This window comes from Anarhichas minor, unplaced genomic scaffold (assembly GCF_050575085.1).
Source record: "Anarhichas minor isolate MPS153535 unplaced genomic scaffold, ASM5057508v1 ptg000017l, whole genome shotgun sequence".
Classification (NCBI taxonomy): Eukaryota; Metazoa; Chordata; class Actinopteri; order Perciformes; family Anarhichadidae; genus Anarhichas; species Anarhichas minor.
Window position 1 is genome coordinate 5,145,885 of NW_027466463.1, and position 12,711 is coordinate 5,158,595.

A 12,711-nucleotide genomic window follows, 5' to 3' on the forward strand; every position below is an offset into this window, starting at 1 on the left:
ATATTTTGTATGGAGAATAAGTCTCAATAGCAGACACATTTGTGTTTTCATGACACGCGCACACTAAAGGTTCTGATTTTAATTAAAATATGTGTGCTCTAAGAGTTTGTATTTTATCTTGAATTTATTTTTGCTTTTTAAATGATTTTTTTTTTAAAGAGAAACTCCAACTTTGCACATGAAGATCAGTTTATTCGTCATGAGGGATGCTCTAGAGGAGCTTTCCAAAATTTGAAAAAGAACCCCTGTGATGTCATCAGGGGGTGTCTAGTAGGAGTTTTTTAAGCTTGACCCATCGTTAATGCAATGCCAACGAATTGCCCCCTGCATTATATTTGACAGCACTCAACTCACACATTCATAATAGACGTGTCAGCAGATTGGAGCACACGCATTCAACAAACTATAAATGTAACTTGATTTTTTTATTTCAAATGTTTTGACCATTAAGACTATATTAAACAACTTCAAGTTGTAAATATGCATGAGGAATGCCATACAGTTATTCTATAAGTTGTATTTACTCGTAACATTGCTTGACATATTTATGCAGTTATGAAAGTGTGATCCCTACAATTTATAAATAAATTGTATTTAAAATCTTGTTTATTTATTTATCTAACACATTTGTCACTTGTATTAATTCATATTTCTGTTTTTCAGAATTAAACATGGAATGATTAATCTAACAGGCTCTATACACACATGAGGTAGGTGTATAAGTATAATGTGGAATTTCTATTTTCATAAAATATTCACGACATCCCCCCGGATGGTTTATGTCCCAAGCGTGATTCACTGTTGTGATGCGGTGCACCTGTGTGGATGGGACAGTGCATCAAATCTGCTGGCACAAGTGTCAAGTAACTGGAACGAAGAGACAGACTTCCGGTGGACCTTTCAACGCAAATGTCGTTATTTCGGTGGCAGTCACGTTTCCTTAAGAAATAAACGTGAATTGTTTTCGGGCGGGGTCTGATAAGTGGTAATAACCATATTGCTGTTTCACATACTTTTCACAACCATACTGTTATTAGTCTTACACACATAGGCTTAAACGTAGATGTAAATAGTTTCCGGTGTACTTGTAGCTTGACAGAAGTTGCAAACGGGGTCGATTCGAAAGAGAGCAAGGTGTCTGTAAGTGTCATACATTATAACACGTATTTCCTGTTAATTGTGAATTGCATTAGACCTTCACAACATACAAAGGATGTACTGTCAGGGGTATGTGCGCGTGCCGAGGACGTTTTTGTTACCTTTCTGTAAATGTTTGACTCGCGTGCATGTGCCAACTAGCAGCTACAGCTAATGTTAGCTTGGCTAGCTTAGAGGTGTGTTTGCGGTCGTTGGGGAAGCTCGTCGGAAGTCGAAAATACATTCTGTGCATGTGGAGGTTGACGTTAAGTTGCACTGGCTCTCGTCTTGGTGTTGACAAAAGTGTTTCGCGATAATATGCCTTAGAGCGCCGAAGAGAGAGCCAAGGTTATCTATCTAGCAGGTCGCACAGGTGATGTTCCCCGGTGGTTTCGAGAGACGAGACGTGACGCCAAACTCTGTTTCAAAATGTCAACGCTTCGCTGATGCTCAAACATAGCGTCTCGTGTATAACGTGACTGAAGACACTGTATGAGTGGGACACCCAGCTAAACATTCTATCAACTCTCAAAGCTTCTCCTACCTAAACACAACGTGTTGGAGGCGGTACCAAGCATCAGAACCACCTATGACATTTGGGATTATGTTATTGCCCCAAATTGCTGTTTGACGGATCTATTAAATGCCTAAACGCATAACAATTTCAGAAAAGTCATATGTTATGTCTGCACATTTTTATACGTCTTTCTGTAAGAAACTCTACTTGAAATTGCTATTTTAAGCCAGAATCTGTTTTGCAAAGACTAACTGGTTGCACATATTACCACAGTGAAGATCTGCATTAAGTAAATCGCTGATGATATCTGATGAACTAATGATGATTTTCTCATTGTCTCCCACTAAAGGCCGTGCAGTGTGATTGACCAGTTACTGTCATGTAGTGACTTGAATGCTAAATCTGTCTTCTCCTTCTACCTGTCATGTCAGTAGTCTTGAACGTGGATGTAAACAATACAAACAAACCCCCCTCAAAAAAACGAGCCGTGGACTGGAGAAGATTTCTATCTTTTAGTCCCGATTCTTCCGAGATGGACGTCGGAGTGTCCAAGTCCCATGTGTTTCTCAACTACTGTCCCAGAGCCCTCTTCTCCCAGTGAGACACGCATCTTGCATGGCGGTGCTGTGTGCTCCCTCGGTCCTGCGTCGTCTCCACCCTCATCACTGTTGGCTCACCTCCAGTGCATTCTGTCTCTGTGTGTGTGTGTGTGTGTGTGTGTGTGTGTGCGAGTTGTACTTTTAAGCAGAGTTACACTAAATTGGCTGCCAGTGTTCAGGGATTAATGGAATGGCTGGAGGTTGCCCAACTGAGCTAAATGGTATGCAGCCTGTGCAGCAGCAGCTTCCAGTGCATTCCGTCCTGGAGTCAGGGTCACAGCAGAGCAGTTTGGCTTGGTGCGTTTATAAGATGCGCAGTGCTGCTTGTGTATGCACAGTGTACACTAAATGTTTCATCATTTAAGGGACTTTATTGCGTGTATGTGACTGCTTGTGCACGCTTTTGCCAGCTAATTATTTTGGCAAGTGATGTAGTCTGAGACCGTGACGGGCTACATCGTAAGAATCTCTTGCAGTGGTTCTCAAGATGGGGTCAAGGGGGCCTCCAGGGGTCCTTTAAGTACACTTTATAGAGGTCCCCAACTAAACTAGGAACACTTACAGTTCACTGTCATTTACTTTAGTGTAAATTATCCCAATTATATAACCTAATCGCTACTGTAACATGTTTCACTAACACCAATTCTCATGCAGTTGAGAAGACAATCCCACCATAATGTCCATTTAGCATCTGTTGTGTAGATTTCAGTCATAAAGTGATGTTCTTTTGTGCAGATGGTTTCTCAACTGCTCTTTCTAAGATCAAGATTGAACTTTGACCTCTATCAACCTGGGTGTTAAGTCCTTCAAGTGCTCATAACGAACAACCTCGCAAAATATGATTGAAAACCCCAGAACAGCTACCTCATGGAATATTGGGTGAGATTGTTTTGTCCACAGCTGTTTTTATGGTCAGGTAGGTATGCACCGGTGCTGACTCAAACAGCTGGATCGGGGGGGGGGGGGGGGGGGATACATTCATTTTAATTCTATGTTTACTTACTACAATTCCTGTTTAAGTGTTGACCAATTAGTGGCTGCATTACAAAGGTTAACACTTTGTTATTGATCTTGAAGATCGTTTACCAAGTTGCTGTTACACGATTGAGTATTTGAATAATACATTAACATTCAGTAAATTTATATCTTTTATATCTAATTTGTTACATTTTGATTTACAAAGATGAAAATGTTTAAGTCAGGCCTGGTGTTGCCTTACACGTAACAGAAGCGTATTAATTAAACGCTGGTATCGGCTGATACCCAAAGCTCAGGTATCGCTATCGGATAGGTGCATCCCTACGGTCAGGAATTCACTTCATCATATAGTTTGACAAAAAAAAAAAAATCTCAAGGTCCACTCATGGTTGAAAGCTCCATGGAAGAAATGCGAGAAAGTGGACCTTGAGTCAAAATGTCTAATCTTTATTTTTTGTCAAACTACTGGTCCCAAGCAGTGAACTTTCCTGTATACTATCATCTATGTAATGTGGTTACCAAGACAGTTACACAAATCAATAGTGTGAAATAAATAAGTATGATAAGAAAACAGGCATCTTCTCATACATGTCAATGGGACATAATCTAATCAATTGGGTTCCACAGAGAACTCAGAGTGGTGTGTAATGTGGGTATGTTTTGAGAGCGCTGATCTACTGTGTTGTTTTCAGGCTGGCTAATGCTTTAAGCTTTGTGCTGCATGACTGCCCAGCAGGCCAACAAAACACTGAGGATTGTACATGACGCCAGCTAATGCATTCTGATTGCATATCACATTTTTGCAAAAGCAAAGGCCTGATTTGTTGTAAAGACATTTCCTAGGCAGGAGTTGATAGGACTGGACCTAGAAAGAAAACGAGCAGTAACTTTTAGGACCGTTGGGATGGAGACTTAAGTCATTTCTGTGTTTTAGGTGGAGCATCCCGCTGGGTGCACGGCGTGTCATGGACGCAGTGATGGAGGGTCACAAGAGCACCCTGAGCTCAGGCAAAATAGTGGCTCTGGCTGCGGGGCTCTCTGTCGGGGCCACGGTGGGCTACATGGTCTATCGCCACATAAGCAGTGCCAACCACGGTGAGTATCTGCCGCTGAACAGTTATGGTGCCATTTTGACTCCAGCCAGGTTTCTGTATATTTGCTCATATTTGTGTTTATTCTCTGATGAGTCTATCTGTGACTGACTGTTGTCCATTTTGCCATCAGCTGGTCAGGAGCCCAACACTGAGGTGTCCAAGGTGACACTTCCAGTAGAAGTTTATAGGAACATATCCACATACCAAGCCAAGTTCTTGGACATGGTGAGTAGCTTTTAAAATATGAACATATCTTTTTTAGAAATATATATATATATTGTGTGTATATGTATTTATATATATATATGTATTTATATATATATATAATTCCCCTGTCAAGATGAGTTTCTTTTTTGCAAAGATTTGTTTTTATTTGGGTAAGGGTTGCAACTAATCACTACTTTCATTTTCAGTTCATCTGCAGAATTTTGTCTCTCCAAAAGTGTTTTGTACATAAAAAAAAAGTTAATTATTTATAGTATAACAATTTCTAAATAATTGAAGAAATTCTTAAAACTCAAGTTATTATTGAGAAATGTTACTTCATCTTTCAATTTTATTTTGGAAGGCCCCTTTTCAAAATAAAATGTTCATATTGTGACTCTCAGTGGTTTAGTCACCATTCCCTTCACCTGTCAGCCAAGGAGATGCACTCGGCCTCTTTTGAGGTAAATCACAGAAGTTTAAAAAAATAAGATTTAACTCTTGTTTAACAAATCCATAGAATGATGAAATAACATTTCATATTAAAGTCCCTCATTTTGATAATTTCAGAAATTTTGAAGATAGTGAGACACGCCCATAATTTCTCAGTACCCAAGAAGACCTATTCAAGTAGCTTGTGTTGTCCTAAAGATAAAGGACAAAAGATGATTAACTTTCATATATGAAGAGGAAAGTCCTCTCCGGCAGCCTAACTGTGCTCGCCTGCTGTCTCTTTCTCTCAGGTGGCCCAGCAGTCCGGAGCTCATGTGAGGATTTTGCCGAATCCCGGGGAGGCTGGATGTAAGACGACTGTTTGTTTCCTGCTGCAGGGATCTCAGGAGCAGGTCTTGCTGGCCCGCTGCGTCCTGGAGAACCTGGTCACTGACTGCGAACCGGTGACCGAGGCTTTGGAAGTTCCTCAGACCGCCTTCGGACGTATAATAGGTATATTGTTGTTGTTTTCTTTTTTTACTGCTGGCAGCCTATTCTTCTCATTAGCATAAAAACATTTGCATGCTAAAACTTACACTAGCCAATATGTTATATGAACAATTGGCAATGTGAAAGATGTTACTTATACATGTAGGGAAGATCCAACAGAGAATTATCACCCAACTCTGCAGTTCCCCTCTGACCTACAGAGCTTTTTAGCTTCTTTTAACTCTGCTAAATCCGCCCCAAGGATCTATTCATTGTTTGTTTGGCTCCGCAAATGGAATTTGTTGATGGTAAGAAGAATATCAAATTGGTTTTAGCCCCATGTACTGTTTGACTAACCCAACGCCTGTGTGTGTGTCTTGGTGTATGTGTTGCAGGCCGCGGCGGGGAGAGTTTGAAACTTATCACCAGGACCACAGGGGCCAAAGTAGCTTGTTCCAAAGAGAAGACTCACGGCCCCGGGGCCAAGGGCAACGTGACAATCACAGGGACCAGACAGGAGGTGAAACACGCCAAGGTGAGTAGGAGTCCCTCACGCCGTCAGTCCACTTGTAACAACATAAATTAAACTCTTTTACGATCTGTTCGCAGGAGCTGATTCTAGAGAAAGTCCGGGAGGACACGATGGTGAGGACAAAGATCTCACAGTCATCCGCCCTGCGGCAGAAACGTGGCCACACCGCTGTGAATCAGAGGCCAGACGGCACAGAGACAGAAGCCCCAGAGGGCTTGAACAACAACAGTCCTTACTCCCAGACAGAGAAGAATGGGCGTATCCATGCCAACGGGACCGCAGCAGAACCAGAAACTATTTTTGACAAGATTGAGGAGTTTAAAATCACCAACACAGCCAACAAGGAGGAGGAGGATGAGAGTGTCTCCACAGACTCCCTCTCTGAAATTTCTAAGTTCGAAAGTGAGTTCACTTTCTAATAATTGAGGAGACGATCCACACCGCAACATCCTCACTGAAACCTGTCCTTGAACACAGTCATATCATACAAAAATGTGTTTTTTTTCCTCTCTGTTGTCCAGTTCCCAGCCCAGACCTGAGCTTCCAGCCTGATGAACATCTAGAGGTTTATGTTTCTGCATCGGAGAACCCGAACCACTTTTGGATCCAGATCCTGGGGGTTCGTTCCCTTCAGCTGGACAAACTGACCGAGGAGATGACCCGCTTCTTCAACAGTGGCAACCCCACCGTGAGGACTGCTGTCTCTTTTACGTATATGACATAAACTGTGAGGCATCACTAGGGTAAAAGACACTGTGTGAGGTGATGGGTAGTTACTGCAGCCTGGTCTGCTGGTTTTGCCCGCTTATCAACACAGTTGGCACTAACAGCTGAAGAAGTGGCTGTAACACACAGCTCATGGAGGCAACCCTTAGTGCACCATTACCGCAAACTCAGTCAAATCTGACCACACAGACTGGATGCATTCAGTGTGACTTATACTATCCGAGGATATCATTATCTCCAATGTCCACGTTCTATGTGACTTCAGACTGGCAAATACTGAAAATGTCATCTGATCAGCCTTTATAGAGACCACCGATCAAACTATTTGGAACAAATTAATCAGAGCGTCACTGGTGCATTGCAAACAGGAACTGCTAATAGCTAGTTCAGCATACTTATAATGCAGACAAAAAAAACAGGGCTCAAGTTTTAGCGCACGGCTAACTCACTGACTCCGACATTTAACTTCCTGTTAAGATCTCCCAAAGCCCCCAAATTATGGGAACTGTAGTTCCAAAAGTTACAGCATGAATATACCCCAGATAAAAGCAAGACAAAGTATAATAATAGGAGTCGTAAAAAATACAAACAAGTTGTTGTGTTAGAAATAACAAGTGGGCTCCTGTTCTCCAGGAGCAGAGGGTGGAGACCATTGTGGTGGGGGACATCGTGGCCGCTCCATACCACGAGGACGGCACATGGAACAGGGCCAGGGTGCTGGGAGTGCTGGGCTCTGGACTGGTGGACCTTTACTACGTTGACTTTGGGGACAACGGGGACATGCCCAGAGACAGCCTCTGCCGTATGAGGTAAGTCTGTAGATTACAGTAATACCTCCACTGCATTCGCTGTCAAGTAGAGGCTCTATCTCTTAACTATACATGTATGTAAGGGCTCTAATGGATGTGGTTGATGACAATGTATCAAATGACAATGTGAAAACTGAAAACAATGTTAAAGCGCTTGTTTTCATACGTCTGTAGAGACGATGATTATGTGTGGGCTGGGACATCTCTGCAGCACCACAATATTTCATTTTAAATGCTATTTGGACACACATTTAGCCTTTAACAAACATGCCATTTCATAATCCCTGAAGGTCATATTACGATTATGATAATATTTTGATAAAATGGCTCAGCCCTAGCAAAGTTATGAATTGCTTTTGCTGCATTGATATTTCAGGAGCGACTTCCTCAGCTTACCATTCCAAGCCATTGAGTGCAACTTGGCAGGAGTGAGACCAAAAGGTAAAACTATCACACAGTCTTGTAACTCAGAAAAAGTAGAACACTTTGTGCAATATTCAGAAATAACAATTGATTGCTCTCCCCTCAAATTCCTGTTTTTCACATTTCCTAAATTGTCCTCTTGTTGGTCAGGAGAGGTGTGGACTGAGGCAGCCCTGGATGAGTTTGAGCAGCTGACATATTGCGCCTGCTGGAGACCCCTGCAGGCCAAACTCTGCAGCTACTCCCACTCTGACGTCTCCTCCTGGCCCAGCGTCAAGCTCTACGACAACAGCGAGGGCAAGGTCAGCTGCTGTGGTTTTTTATTCTTCTTTTGTGTCGCGTATCTGTGTTTGTCTGCTGTCTCCTTGCACACACCTTGTAAAAACAACTGCCTCTCTCAGACCGTAGATATCGGCGAGGAGCTCGTACGGCTGGGCCATGCTGTCAGCTTCCAGGAGGCGGTGAACGGGACGACCGAGGGCAGCAACCTTGGCTGTCTACAGAGGATGCTGGTGATTCACTGAACACACTGGATTCATTCATTAACACTGATGACGGAAAGGTTTAACGAATAACAGTTAACAGCGGTTTTATCTAAAGGCCAGTTTAATATCTAGATTTAAGAGACGCTAAAGGGACAATTATTACTTCTATTGAAACCACAAAATGTATTAATGATAATAAGAATTCTCTTTTTCTTGAATGCTTGCGTAGAGGCTGACGTAGAGCGGAAGCAATTAGTCGAGCACTCCGTTGACAGAAAATGATTTGTCCACAAAGCATCAAACACATTTACATCACATTGAACTGGGAGAACTTTCAGGCGGGAGCCTCCTATATCATCTTAAACTGGGACTGAAATATTTGAAAACATCCTCTACTTGTTGCTTTTTTATGTAATTATGTAAATGCAGTCAGTGGAGCAGCTGTTTTAACCGTTTATCAGACCAAAGCATCTACGTGGAACACGTGAACATTGAGTCTAAAGAAACCAGACAAAAGCTTATCTCAACCGCATTTTTAAGCAAAAACGAAAACCCTAGCATTAATGCTTTTTAGTGAACAACAAACCACAACGTAGCCGACTCAGTACTGTCGCTGATACACACTTGTTGTTCTTTTCTCAAACACTCTGACATCTTCTTGTCCTCCTACAGGACGACGTGATCGGAGCCTCATCAGAGCTGAGTCTCTCCTGCATCAGCCTATCGGGTGAGTACAATAACTTCCATTTCCCTCCTTCACTTAATATTTGCTGGCTTCTTTGATTGGGTGTGAATGGTTGGTTACTTCTGATGGTAGTCCCTGCCATCAGTGTGTGAATGGGTGTGAATGAGGACATGTAATGTTGACACTAGACAGGAAACACTAGAAAGGCACTTTACAAATATAAGTCCATTTACCATTTATTAAAAAAATACAGATTGGATCGAGAATCCAAGTGGGACGTCAGTTGTAAGAGGCGGTCCTTAATGTAGGACACATTCCAGAACAAACTGCTAAAAGAATGTGGACCGCCTCAGAATGTGGTCTGAGCCATCTGATCTCAATGCGTCTGGAGCGCTTGACGCATGCCGATGTCAGGTCTGAACAGTCTAGTGAGGAGCTGCACCAGCAACAACCTTCACATCTGCCAGAACATCTGTCAATAAGGAGATGAGGAAGGATAAAGGAGGAGACGACAGCAGAGATGACGGAGAGAGCCGGTTCAGCTGGAAACAAATAATGGACCAGCGCCACCACATGTGCTCACAGCCGAAATGAAGATGCTAGAAGGTGAAGGGGACAAATAGGGACCTGAATGGAGCTGGAATAGATAGGAAAACAAGGTTTTGGGAAGACAACATTTGATAAAGATGAAATGGGAGTTAGTATAATGCCACATACAAGGACTTACAGAACCAGAGGGGGAAAAAAAACAGTTCACCCGAGCGTGAAGCAACGTCCAGCCAAGGCTCTTAACGGAGATGTGCAACAGAAATGTGGAACCGACTTTGTGGACGAGCGGCGAACAGGACGGACGTCAGATTTAAGCATTAACCTGTGCCCATTTTACAACACAGTAAACAGGTGCGGGTCAATGTTGAATTGGAACTCCTTAATTCACGTGCTGTGGGTGATTTCTGCTGGAGCTTAATGCATACGTAGGCCCAGCTGTCTCTCTCACACTCCACACTAAGCCAGAGGTGTTTCAGTTCAGTCCTCACGGCGCTCAGATACCGGGCCCTGTAAATGAACTAACCGCTGGATAACGTATCAAAAGTATATCTCTCTAAAGACAATATTTAGCCCCCCCCCAAAAAAAAGAGAAAACAACAAGCCAAAGGTCACACTTATCTGATCAGACAATAAGACAGAGTCTGAGCATTCAGTGCTCCAGATACGTTTCTGTTGGTGGAATTGTAATTGGAGGAATACTTCACCCCCCTGAAATAACCATCTGTATTTCAATTACTCACCCCGTTTTACCTTTAATTCCTGAAGCAAACTGGGTTTTTCTCGCATGTTTCCGCGGTGAACAGAATTAAAAACTGAGATATTTTTGGATGAATTGAAGTATATGGGGGCCGTGTTTAAAGAGTTAAAAATAAAAAGAATCTCCAAGAATTCAAGGTAAGACAGGGCGAGTAATTGATAAACAAATGATCATTTTAGGAGTGAAGTATTTCTCTTAAGTTCAATATGCGGCCCTATTAGTAGTTTATGACATTATCTCAGTGCATTACATGTTCAGTGAAATTACTCATCCCACTGTGATTCTCTGACAACCTTCTGAGTCCAGCTGTGCTGTTGTTGGGATGATTGCTAAATAGACGTTAACTGGAGTGTTTTCTCTTTGTCCAACAGAAGCTGCTTCAATCTCAGGAAGCGTCGACGATGTCATAGAAGATGAGCTGCTCTGAGACCAAAGACATGAAGAGATATCAAAGGTGTTGTTTCCTGGCTAGAGGACTGAATGAGTTGTAACATTCCACTCTGTCCATTAAAGTAAAGACCTCTCCTCCTCTTGTCTTCCAGAGACCGTCCACTCCTCAGCATCGGTTCAAATGTCTGACCCCAACCGCATAAATCCTCATTGTGAAGCCATATTATTCAGCCATATTCACTTTATTGGTGTTACCACAGTACAGTTGCTATGCTTTGCCTTCTTGCTGTTGTGTTGTACAACACCGCTCTGCTACTATGTGTCGTTACTACGTTTCGTGTTCAAGAAATGACGAGAGGAACAAAATCAGAAAGCCAGTATTATTTTTGAAAAAAGCACTGTGATGAGTCGGTGGAACGAGAAGGCAGCTGATTAGCTAATGTCTATTTTTTCTCAACTTGTATGTATATTAAGATTTTCATGGCCTGTATATTTGGTCTGACAAGTTCTTATATTTTGGAAATGAAACCATATAGTATTATTGAATTTGCTCTGCAGATTTTGTTCGGTATAAAAATGTGGGATCTATTGAAAAGCATTCACTAAGGACAGAAGAACGTGGTAGTTTACCTTCAGAGGTGTAAAAGACTGCACTATATATGATAAAGGATTTATTTTATGTCACAAGAATTGTCTGTGTCTTACTTTGATATGCTGGTCATATTACAAATATATATTTCAAAATAAAGAAATGGATTAAGACGAGCAAGACCATTTTACCCCAAAGCTGCCTTTACCAGATATTTGGAGAAGGGTTTATTCTCTAGTTTATCTTCTTTTTGCATAAATCATAATTTCTTTAAGTTATAGTTTGAGTCTTAGAAAGTGGTACGAAACTGAAGTGACTTAATTGTAAAACAACTAGTTTCACAATGAATATCCCCTCTACTTGTATTTGTGTTGGAGAAGTTTTATTATCTGGTCCGTGTACGTTTTCATAGAACCAAAGTCAAATAATGAGCCACATTTAGTTTTTTCTTTTGAAGAGACTCAAAGAAAGACAGGTGACCCGGAAGTAAGAATATTTCAAAATAAAATTCAAAGCAATAGAATGACCGTATGCAAGAAATTCTTATTTACAGTCACTGATGTAAGCACATACCAGGCCGACAGAAGAAAAATTTATTAATATAAATAGATAAATTTGGGCAGATTGGAGTATGTTAGGAACAGTGTGTGACTACAGGTGGTTTAATATTCATGTACTATGTTTACAGCAAGAATCAACTTTTCTATTAATCAGTGCATTGTTTAATGCAATACAGATCGTAATATAGTTTAATCAAAGACAATTTGTGTGTGCAGAGTTGTTGCTGTTAGCACTGATATTTATTTTTCAGAGAGATGGGAGTGAGCAGGTAACACTGTCAAAAGATGTGGATATTATGGGATTAATCCCAGTGAGTAGTAACATGAATACATTTCTGTGATATATTGCAGATCCCTGATGTAGCTGAAATGATGTATGAAAGTTTGAAAACATATCAGTTATCAAAAAATGTGTATTTATGTGATGATTGTGTTGGTAAATGGGTCACAATTGTTTGCTGATTTTTGAATTATCGGAAGCAAACTGTTTTATTAAAATTTGAAGGAAAATGTCTTTCCATTAAAGGGAATGGTGCATTATGGGAAATTGCATATTGATAAAAAAGATGAGTGATGAGTGCAGTGATGATATAGTAATGAAGGTCAAAATGGGAAGCACAGATGGTGCTATGACTAAGTGGTAACTGAAACAAGGTCCACTGAAGGCTGTTTAATAAGAATAAACCAAATGTCTATATTTTTCAACTGTCGTTATTTATTGCCTCATGATCAACACATGCTCTCACTTCCATGTAG

The 12,711-nt window shown here is 41.3% G+C and overlaps 1 protein-coding gene across 6 annotated transcripts; it reads left to right on the plus strand.

The window, feature by feature from the left end:
- Positions 1-690: 690 nt before the first annotated feature.
- On the plus strand, positions 691-12,660 carry tdrkh (tudor and KH domain containing). 6 transcript variants are annotated; one of them, XM_076093077.1, is made up of 14 exons: positions 691-710; positions 4,166-4,326; positions 4,456-4,550; positions 5,273-5,474; positions 5,846-5,985; positions 6,060-6,384; positions 6,504-6,670; positions 7,342-7,517; positions 7,894-7,958; positions 8,091-8,242; positions 8,342-8,452; positions 9,098-9,152; positions 10,788-10,870; positions 10,959-12,660. In XM_076093077.1, exons 1-13 carry the CDS (start codon positions 706-708, stop codon positions 10,841-10,843), a joined length of 1,710 nt encoding a protein of 569 aa, XP_075949192.1. In that variant the 5' UTR covers positions 691-705; the 3' UTR covers positions 10,844-10,870; positions 10,959-12,660. The 6 variants fall into 6 exon arrangements, with proteins under 6 accessions (XP_075949192.1, XP_075949193.1, XP_075949191.1 ...); XM_076093078.1 differs by lacking the exon at positions 691-710 and adding an exon at positions 791-1,140; XM_076093076.1 differs by lacking the exon at positions 691-710 and adding an exon at positions 1,202-1,227.
- The last annotated feature ends 51 nt before the right edge of the window (positions 12,661-12,711 follow it).

Coding starts and splice junctions, on each gene's coding strand:
- tdrkh (XM_076093072.1), top strand. CDS start 2,444: ATGGCTGGAGGTTGCCCAACTGAGCTAAATGGTATGCAGCCTGTGCAG. Junction 4,327..4,455: donor CATAAGCAGTGCCAACCACG/GTGAGTATCTGC, acceptor TTTTGCCATCAG/CTGGTCAGGAGCCCAACACT. Junction 5,986..6,059: donor AGGAGGTGAAACACGCCAAG/GTGAGTAGGAGT, acceptor ATCTGTTCGCAG/GAGCTGATTCTAGAGAAAGT.